Source organism: Meleagris gallopavo, chromosome 6, assembly GCF_000146605.3.
Source record: "Meleagris gallopavo isolate NT-WF06-2002-E0010 breed Aviagen turkey brand Nicholas breeding stock chromosome 6, Turkey_5.1, whole genome shotgun sequence".
NCBI classification, from domain to species: Eukaryota; Metazoa; Chordata; class Aves; order Galliformes; family Phasianidae; genus Meleagris; species Meleagris gallopavo.
This window is the reverse complement of record NC_015016.2, coordinates 10,015,531-10,026,443: the sequence shown is the minus strand read 5'-3', so window position 1 is coordinate 10,026,443 and position 10,913 is coordinate 10,015,531. Positions and strand designations below refer to the sequence as shown.

General features: G+C 40.7%; 1 protein-coding gene across 1 annotated transcript in view; it reads left to right on the top strand.

Moving 5' to 3' along the window:
* ADARB2 (adenosine deaminase RNA specific B2 (inactive)) overlaps window positions 1-10,913 on the top strand; it is a 294,303-nt gene that overhangs the window by 244,922 nt on the left and 38,468 nt on the right. The window contains exon 5 of the mRNA XM_010712416.3: window positions 9,136-9,304. Within this exon, the coding sequence (XP_010710718.1) occupies window positions 9,136-9,304 (169 nt within the window). The remainder of the gene's footprint in view (window positions 1-9,135; window positions 9,305-10,913) is intronic.

Genomic DNA, 10,913 nt, shown 5'->3' with positions numbered 1-10,913 from the left:
GAAGGGAAGGGAAGGGAAGGGAAGGGAAGGGAAGGGAACACACTGCGGCTTGCAAGCACAGCACCATCTCCTTCCATTCTTTATAGAAGCAGATCTGATGGGATTTTCTACTTTCTGTCTACTAAGGAAAGGAGATAAATGGACCATGGAAATGAGAACTGGGAGAGACCAGTCCATTTCCGTGCAAGTACAAGATGATTCCCTGTAGTGCATTCCTGAGTGCATTTTTCTGATCTAGATTTAAATGAATCAATTACCAACATGGCTTTCAACACTACCTTGGGAAAGCATTCTAGTCTAATAGACCTCATTGTTAATCATTCTCACCAGTTATTTGGGCTGTTTTTTATTTCCTGCAATTTCATTCAAGGTCCTCAGTCACACTGTCCTTAATTGTGCATTTGGTACCCACCTCTCTCCTCGGAGGTTGTACCCTTCAGCTATTTGTAGGCACTTAAATCACTTTCACAGGCATTGCCTAGAAAAGGCTTTCACATTTAATTCTCGCACTCTTTCTGTCTAGGTCAGTCTTTTCTGCAGCCCTCTGCAGTTTTACCCTTGTTTTCCGATTTAGCTCAACCTAGGCTCTCTTCTGGGCTGGGAAGGAGACTTACTGGAAAGACCTGCACAGGAGCATCTTGCAAAATGAATTAGGTGCAAGAGCTCTTTGACAGGGACCAAGAGATCTGACTGAGCTTTTCAAAGCCACCCTGTGTCAAAAAGGAATTTTTCTTCTGGTCAAACTGGACCTGGGCTTTATTCACAAAGCAGTGCCTAGTGTTACAGGGAAGCTGGGCATTCCCAGCTGTGAAAGAAGAGGTGTGGCCATTTTCATATAAAACCATGGGCCTGGCTTCCAGTGGCAGAGAGGGCTGCCCCTACTCTCTGACTAAGGAACATGAGGAGCCCTGCAGACATCAGCTCTCAGCAGGATTACCCACCAGCAGCTCCCTCTGTACCTGCTCCTCCTACAGAAATACAACATATTCTCTTTCTCATAGCCCACAGTATTTTGACAGCAGAAAAAGGAATCCCTGCACAGCTCCAGCATTTCAAAGTCTATATTCTATTTACACTTCTAAATATCTTTAACTCCACTGCTAGCGACTGCTATATTCCTACTATTTGTTAGCCAGATGTTTGCCTATTATTCAGACTTCTAGCACTGCAGTCTTTATGACTGGCAAATTCAAACTGCTAGTATGTGAACGCATACTGTAAATTGCACCTGCTCTGCACATTTCTTGTCATATGGCTGCATGACCATTTTTTGGAGTGGTGAGTGGTTTTTTTTCCCTGCAGAGACCTGGGAACAGCAGAGCTCCCTGTGATGGAAGTGCACAACCTGTGGGCAAAGCATGCTGTGCCACACACCCATGTCTCTTGAGCCTTAGCTTACTTGATTTCACCACATGTTGATAGCATTGCTCTTAAAATCTCAGGAGAGAGAGACGTGGTGCATCACCAAATTATGTGGCAGTTGGAAGTAGCCCAGACCGATGGACATGGGTGAAGACATCCTTCACTTCTAGTCATAGACTGACCTCTAAGCAAGCACAGCTGAAGAAGGCAAATATTTCAGCTCCTTTTCAGAGCAGTGTATGCATTTCCTGATGTTTTCACAGAATCGCTGGCCCATTAAGGTTGGAAAAGACCACTAAAATTATCTGGTCCTGCCACCAATCCATCACCACATGCCCACTCAACCATGTCCCTCAGTGTCACATCTGTATGATTGTTGAAAACTTCCAGGGAGCACTATTTTGGAGGGCACAGGGAGAAGAGTTCTTTGGCACTTTTGCAGAAGTGTTTTGCACGTGGCCCCTGTCTGCAGCCTGGTGGTGCTGGAGTGGTCATGCACCCCTGGTATGTCAGTAGGGGCAGTTTTCCTATGCCAACGCCTTTCCATATCTTGACTATCTCCTATTACAAAATTGAAACCATTCTGTGGATATAGTAGAGCTGCTATGAAAGGAGATAGCAGAAAATAATGCAGGACTTGTCAAGACTACATAGCATCAAAAAAATTTCTTTCCATAAACAAACCTGAAACGAAAACCTGAACTTATTCAGCTGTGAGTAGAAGGGATTAAAAAAACTCCTCTGTGATCAGAGGTCTATTAAGCTGCCTCAAAAATTATTCCAAATACACTATTTTGCAGATAACAATAGACAATCCTTTTGACTGACTTGTTAAAAAAGGTAAAGAAAGAACACAAAATTATTGCTTATCAAAGAGAGAAGCTGCACCATTTAAAATAACATGAAATTGTACCCCATGAATTATTCACAAGAGCTGATGTTACACAATCATTATTTCTGGATTTCCTTTTCACTGCACAGTATTTTGTGTCAGTTGTCTCCAACCCAGTAAAAGAGGTGGAGGTTTTTTTTAATTAATCACACCTGATTTTTCTGATTTTTTTTTTCCAATTTAAAATGAATATATTCCAGGCAGTAGGTTGTCTTCACAGAGTCACGTTGAAACAGAAGACAGATTTCATTACCACTAGCTAGGTATAAAACACGCAGCGAAATTGATACGTGCACACTGACTGATGCTTCTCTCTGTGTTGTGCCAGCTGCTGGGAAGCCAAAGTGTGATCCCAGTTGCATGCTGGCATTAGCAGTTACAAACTCTATTCTGCTCAATGTGAATTAAGCCCACTGATTTTCACAGAAGTTCTCCAACATACGGCAGGTGCGATTCAAGTTTTGTGTCACCAAGTGCTGTTCTCTGATTGCAGGTAGCAGTCAACATCTCTTGCAATTACCTACTGATTTTGATTTTCCTTTCCCAACACATAAATATGCAGGGCTATGAATTCTGTATTATAGAAGGTCTTAATGATCACAGCATACGAGAAGTGAGAGTAATTCTATTAAAGTCAGTTGAAACATCAATTAGACCAGCCAAAAACTCTGCTTCTCATTTTATTGGTAGAGCTGTGTCTGAAAACAGATGGGTGCAGACAGTTTGCTTTTATGACCATGGCTGAGCTTTTAACTGTAGTCCATAACATGTCATCCAGTTCTCCATATCGAACTTATTTGCTGAATAAATCTACATACTTTTCTTGTCTACTGTCTCTTCCATCAGTATCTTTCTGAACTACTCTGTTCAATCTCTATGGTCGTAAGACTGATATTTTGGGAGATCACGTGGGAAAGACAGTATTGCTTGCTTTATTTGTGTAGCAGGCCAGCTCAGGGCAATATGGCAATCTGTGTATATATTGACATTAATATAAAAATATATATATTATCAATTATTGTAGGGAAAAGAAAATGAAAGATTTTGATTTTCTCAGCAAGCTTGCAGATAACACCAAGCTGTGTGGTATGGTTGGCACACTCAAAGGATGGGATGCCATTTAGAGAGACAGAGACAGGCTTGAGCAGTGAGCTCAGGAGAACATCAGGTTCAACAAATCCAAGTGCAAAGTCTTGCACTATAGTCGTGCAACTCTCACTATCACTGCACGCTGGGGAATGTAAGGATCAAGCACAGCCCTGCTGAAAAAGACTTGGGGGTACTGGTGGATCACTGGACCATGAGCCAGCAGCATGCCTTTGCAGTTCAGAAAGCCAACCTTATCCTGGGCTGTATCAAAAGAAGCGTGGCCAGCAGGTCAACGGAGGTGATCCTGTCCCTCTGTGTTTTGAGACCTTGCCTGGAGTATTGCATCCAGATGTGGAGTCCTCAGTACAGGAGAAACATAGACCTCTTGGTGCACATCCAGAGGAGGATCACAGAAGTAATCCAAGGGATAGAACATCTCTGCATGAGGACAAGCTAAGCTGGGGCTGGAGAAGAGAAAGATCCTGGTGGACATGATAGCAGCCTTTCATTATCTAAAGGGAGGCCATAAGGAAGGGGACAAATTCTTTAGCCTCCTAAAGGTGGAGAGAGGACAAGGGGAAATGATTTCAAAGTAAAAAAGAGAAATTTAGTTTGGATATAAGGTAGAAGTTTTTCTACAGTGAGAGTGGTGAGACACTGGCACAGACTGCCCCATCCATAGAGACATTAGAGGTCAGGCTGGACAGGGCTCTGAGCAACCTGGTCGATCTGTTGGTGTACTTGTTCATTGAGTTGGACTAGATGAGCTTTAAGAGTTCCTTCCAACTCAAACGATGTTATGGTTCTGTGAAAGAAACAAAATTAAAAGGCATTAATTTTACTTTGCTGGCCCTTTCATGATTTGGGAAGTTTTGATTCATGAATGAATGAATGTAAGAGAAATCTTACAAAAGCAGCTGTTTGCAATGTATAAAACTGTGCTGCTGCTGGATAGTTACAGGTTTTCAGAGTTCACAATGAGAAAGTGGCATTATTGAGGTGTAACTCAGACTACCTAAAATAAGGCAGATGAATCGCCTCCCAGGAAAGTTTCTCTCCATTGACTGTAAAGAGAGTTTACTGCAATTAGCTCAGGTACAGATAATCTAAACTCTAGTTATTCCAGATAGCTGAAATGAATCCCACTGCTGGTGGCCTGTGGTAAAAGCATGTTGCTTTTCAGCTGCTTAGCTGTGGTGTGAAGGCCTGGAGTATCATTGACACAAAAAGATGCGTATGAGTGGGGTTGAGTTCCCCCTTGGCTGTGAGAAGGGACACAGCCTGCCTGACCTTGAGAGCACCAGGAGGACTCATTACCTCACCAGGTCATTAGATGGGATCTGCCATCAGAGTGAGTGAGGCGTTTATGACTGTATTTTTGTTCTATAATGCAACTAATTAATTGGTGCCATTTTGGAAAAGAAAAGGTGGCAAATTCTCTTCCTGCTCTCCTTGTGAACACAGTGTTAGCCAGTCCCCAGCCTACACACTGACACAGCTCCCCAATTTTCCTTCCCCTGCTCCATTTCCTCTTCAAATTGAAAGCTATTAAGAGTCTTTAGGCAAATAATAGAAACCTAATGCCAGTGCGTGTTATAAATCGCTCACCTAGTTGCTTCTAGCCTAATGTCTTCTCAAACATTACTTTCACACAAGGCAGTGAGGGAAGGAAATGCTTCATGTACTCCGACAATCAATGGGTCAGGAGTTAAGGTCATAATAACGTAGCCCATTTCTCCTTGTTCGTCAAATCACCTGAACACAGTGAGATTCCTTGGTCTTTAGTCTGAGGCTGGCTTCCCTCAACAAGAACGTGGATCTTGGTGAGAATCATCCTGCTCTGGGATTATAGCCTATCGCATTCTCCAAAGCAGAGAGGGTGGCATGTGGCTGATAGTGCCAGGTTAGAGCTAGGATTTTGTCACACCCAATGCTTTCCTCAGCATAGCTTAAAGATGAGCTTTATGTAGGTCTAACACATTAGAGGTTAAATTAATCAATGTTTAGGAGGTAACTTGATACTTGCAAACAGAAATCACTTCTTGTAATATGAATTATTCTGCAGACAAAATAAATTAGGAAGTAATAAACTATGAACATGAGAAAAAACTTTCAAGGTTAGAGAGCTCTGGAACAGGCTTCTCAGAGAGGTTGTGGAGTTTCTTCTGGAGATATTCAAAACCCACCTGGACACCTACCTTTGCAACCTAGTGTAGGAAATTGCTTTAGCAGTGAGTTGGACTAGGTGATCTCCATAGATCTCTTCCAACCCCTATAATCTCTTAATTCTGTGATTCCGTGAAGTATTAATACAAAGATTTGGTAATCACTTCTTTTTTTTTTTTTTTAAGATAGACAAACATGTAGAAGATCTCTTTAAGTCTGAATCACTGAAGCACGCATGTGATCAGTCAGTGTTAAAATTTTCCACCATCAACTGAGAATCGTATGTCTCATTTGCAGAGACAAATTCCCCCTACGTTCGTTGCAAGCAATATCATGCATTTCACAGGGGTAAACCTCCAAATCTATGCACATACAAAATAAGGCATGTGAGAGAACAACCTATTAACATATATGCCCCCAAACACTGTGAAGCTGTCAGGCCATCGGCTGCATTTCTCACAATGCAGAGTGTTCTCACATGTAGTGTTGAGCAGTGGTGTATTGGTCACAGATCACTTTCTCCATTTGGATCCCCAGTGAGGTGTAAATATTTCAAAGCTGATGCATAAGTCATGTACACCTGTGTTTCTGAGTGCCTTCATAGTCAGACATAACTCTTGGGTATTTCTGAGAATGGAAGAACATGGGTTATATTTTCTGTCATTGCAAATGAAAAATACATGGAGACTTTTAATGTTTAACACTCAGACCAGTTCTGCAGATTCTTGGAAACTGTTGACTCCAGCCCTGGGCAACATCAAAGTGATGTGGAAACACGTGCACCTTGCCAGGCCTGGCAGACATCCCAGGCCATGTCTACACATGACTATCTGCTAGGCCCTGCGTCACTGAAAGCCAACATATGGAGCTAATTCACTCAAAAACTAACATTCTAGCAGACTTTGCTATTACTGTGTGGATAAACATTATAATAACAAACAACAGAGGTATTCATATTATTCATATTCTCATTCATCAGTAAGTGTTGGGTGCCTTCATATGACTGTTTTTCACTTGTGAGCAAATCCAAACCTTGCAGAAAACACTGAACATGTTGACCCTCATGCACTCGTGATAGAAAAAAGATTGTTTATGGAAAAAATGCGTTTGAAATATTAAAATTCATCATACAAATCACTGAGCTGATTGGGGTATGTGGAATGAGTAAAGTACACCCACTGAAGAGTAGGATGGCTTCTGAAGATGGTTCATTCTGTATTTGCAGAGTCTGGTACAGTCAATGCAGGGTGAAAGGGGAAAAAGAAAGACACTTTTCAGAAGGTGAAAGGATCAGAAAAGTCAGGATAAAAGAAGGAAGCAGCATTTCTCGCTGCTCTGAGGAGTATCAATGGAGCTCTTCAGGTTCAGGAAGGCAGAGGTAGGGTTTGTGGGTTTCTGCACTAGGGAACTACTTCTTGCTGTTTTGCTTCTACTGTACAGTGAAAAATAAGACCCTGAACATTTTTAAATAAATAACAAACCTGAGTCTTATCACCAATGAAAGTAGTATAATGCCTCATGAAATGCTTGGGATTAGCCCATGAAAAGGACATAGTTAACTAGATGGGCATCAATCTGATCTAAACCTATTACTTTTCTCATGAAGGCAGTGCCTCTAAAGCACCAAAGTAATTCTGATGTAGAGTATAAATATTTCTTTGTATAAATAGAATAATTTATCCACTTTAACCTTTTATCTAGTAATACAACCAAGATAAACACAAACACTTTTTATTTTAGTTTCTCTATTGCATTCTTCCATGTAGGCAAACATCTTACAGCTTCAACTTTCATGGGTATTTTTTTTTGGTTTTGCATTTGAATGCTGCCAAGTACACTGTTATGGCCACACTATAATGTAATGAGAGAGGACATTGCAGGCACAGGTGTATATCATGTGCACTGTTGCACTAGTACCAAAAATGACTTCTGTCCGAGTCTGCCATGACCAGAAGATCAGGCATGTTTAACTGAACTTTAAATCTACTTATACCTTCCCCATATGTATCACAATGCTACAATGTCATGACAATACCAAACCTTTTGGACTACTGATGGAGCTATCATACTAGTGTAGATGTAAGATAATTCTGGAATCATTTCCTGGTATATACATTACCAGCAACATCATCTTTTTACATTTAAAATATTCTTCCCTTCTCTGCTCTGCTGTTTTCTCAGATCCAGCCCATGGATCTTATGAGAGAACATAGCCCCAACTCTGAAAAATCTCTACAATTTTTTGTTTCCTTTCTGATGCTCAACAGAATAATAGAAAATAAGAAAAACAGATTGCTGATCTTATAAAATAACTCCTAAAGCTTTTTCACAGCTAAAATCAGAACATAGGAATAAGAACAAAGTGAATGTGTATGTGGATTTTGTATTCATTCTTAAGCAAAATTTGTGAAAACTAGAAGCATTTAGCCTATGGCAAGATTTTTTTCTAGTCACCCTATGGCAAAAAACTTTGAAGGATTCATTTGTGCCTAAAGACAGGCTTTGTTTCCACTGAGTCACCCTGTGGATTTCTAAGCTAGGGAGGGCACAGAACATCCTGGATGCTCTCCCCTTCCTGGAGCAGCAACCAGAGGTTAAGCAATCACCTAGGGCATCTCAGTGCCACTACCTGGGCACAGCAAAGCTTGGATTGCTCTGCTGTACATATGCATACTTAAACACAGTACGCATGTATAGTTGTCAAACGCATTCTGTTCCTCTTAAACTGCTTTGTCATGCCTGAAGGAAACACCTATATGCCAGAAAAAAATCCTTTTTTCCCCTCCAGGAGCTGCTCCACAGCTCTTTTTCAGAGAGATACATTCTGAAATGTACTGTTCAACAGGTAATTTCAGTTTGGTCTCAGTTCATTCTTAGCTCTTTCTTCAAATTGCCTGCAGGGTTAAATGAACCACTTTTCCAATGAAACCCACGTCCTGCTGAACTCTGTGAGCATTTTGCTACAATGCAGATTTAATCCTAGCAAGTGCTTTACTGCAACAAGACAGGCACATCTTTCTTTTCCTTTCACCATTAGCTGGAAAGACAGTAGATGGAGCCAGTCTCAAGAAGGGATGCTCCATCTGCCACAGCAGAATAGGCACTGATGTAGCTGCTCTCAGAAAAACAAGGAGTACTGAGAATCAGGTCTGTTTGTTCTCTGACATTTTTAAAGAGCAGCTCCAGAAGTGTTACTTGCATTTTATTTAGCACTTCTAGTGCAATAGCAATGAAAACTAACATTACAGGGAGTGTGTGTTCCCACCTGAAAATGTCTTCAACAGCTCATAAAAACCTAGCCATTTTTATCAGCACTGCAGGAGATCTTTATTACCACTCTACTGCATGTGCACTGCTAGGATGTAGTTATTGATTTAACAAGTAAACTTCGTGACACACTTTTATGTTGGAATTAGCAGCAAGACTGAAATAGAGCCATTATTATACTAATAACACTGAAGTGTGAGATTCCTGAATATTCCAAGGCCATATCAGGACCTCAACAAGCATCCAATTTAGGCTGTCTCTACAGCCACATCAAAATGTCGGCTGTGAGAACTTTAATAGTTATGATATCATGCTCACCTCCAGGCAATTTCACAACCTTTTTGTTTTTCTTTCTACAGGTTTGGACATCAGGCAAGCTCAGGTTATTGTGCTGTCATCAGGTACCAAATGTATAAATGGGGAATACATTAATGACCAAGGGCTTGCAGTCAACGATTGCCATGCAGAAATTGTGGCAAGAAGAGCATTTATTCACTTCCTCTACTCACAGCTGGAGCTACACTTAAGGTAAATAATTCTGCTGACTCTAAATGTTACATTGCCTTCAGTGGCATACATCCATACTCCAAGCATTTGAAATATTTTTTTCTTCATGTTCTTGTTTCTGAGTCTTTGGCTGATGAAAGACCAATATACCGTACAGTACAAAATGAGTATTAGACAGTCTGAAGTGTTGGGTCATGAGCTCCTTTACCTGGTTTCCTTTCAGTAGCAATTAGACATGACTCATAAAGTTGTGTTTTATGAAGCCTAATGATTTTGTACAAATCCTTACGTGCAGGCTTATTAACATCACACACTGGCCAGACAATGGAAGGAGGTCATTCTCCTGTCTTATTTGCTGTACTGAAATATCTCAAAGTGATTTACTGATAGTTAATGCCTTCATTGCACCAGAGAACCAGAGTGTTCAGTACAGTAAGCTTCTTGCCAAAGTACAGAAATGCTCTCATTTATTCCTTCTTTATAAAGTTTTAAAATGTTATAGTATCTATAGTTACTATGGAAGAATTATTGTTTCTGTTTTCAGTCAGACTTTCCTTGTTTGACTCATTTAAATGGTAACACTGTCTGGAAGATCCTCACAAATAGGATAACACTAGAGTCTGTCCTGGGACAGACTCTATCATCTGGAGAAACAGGATGGCTCACCCATCAAAACCTATGGGAGATCATCAGGAAGGTGGAGTTTGGATTTTTACTGATGTTCAAAGTGGGAAGATGACAGACAATTAGCCAGCACTTAAATAAAAGAAGTTCAGTATATAAGGAGAAATTGTCCACACAGGAACAGGCAAGCAGTGGAAGAAGGCACCCAGCAGAGTTGTTCAGTTTCCCTCCCATCCTGGAGGTTTTCAAAACCCACTGGAATAAAGTCTTATCATCTGGTTTAAATAGTCTCAAAGGTGACCCTGATTTGAATAGGAGGCTGGTCTAGAGACTTGATAACCCTTCCAGGATTATCATTTAATCCTATGAAATCCAAGCAGAAGTCAAGCTGAAGTGATGTTTACTTATATGGAAGAGAGAGAGAGAGGGAAGCAAGGAAAGAAAACAAAAAGCCATTATCTATAGACCATACTTCTTCCCTCCATTCTTGCTTGCATTTTGATGGGATTTTATCTGAAGGCCATTAACCTTGGTGCAAAACTCCCTTTGTTTTCAGAATGCTTTGCACCAGGATTAAACCGTGTGCTCTTGTGAGGCCCTATAATATTGTCTGCTCCAAAGCAATGATAATAGGAATGGCGGTTATTTTCACTTCAGGCTGGGACTGAAGAGTATATTGAGTAGATGAGCTTGGCTAACAGAGGAGGACAAAAGCCTTGAAGGGTTTAATCAAAAACAATATTCTCCCCATTTCAATCTGAATTGCTGTCAAGTTTACATTAAATTATGTTTTCAGCAATGTAGCAGCCCTAGTTCTTGCTTTGTGCTAAAGTCTCTTGGGAAACAAGTGTTGCCACTGTATCTCAGACTATTGTATTGATTCACATCCCTAACATGTTCAGCCATATTATTATTTTATTTGGATCAATGTTAACAGTCTTTTGTTAAGAGAATCCTCAGTGCAGCACAAGCTCTGTTCACAATAACTTCAAATCACTCCCTGTTC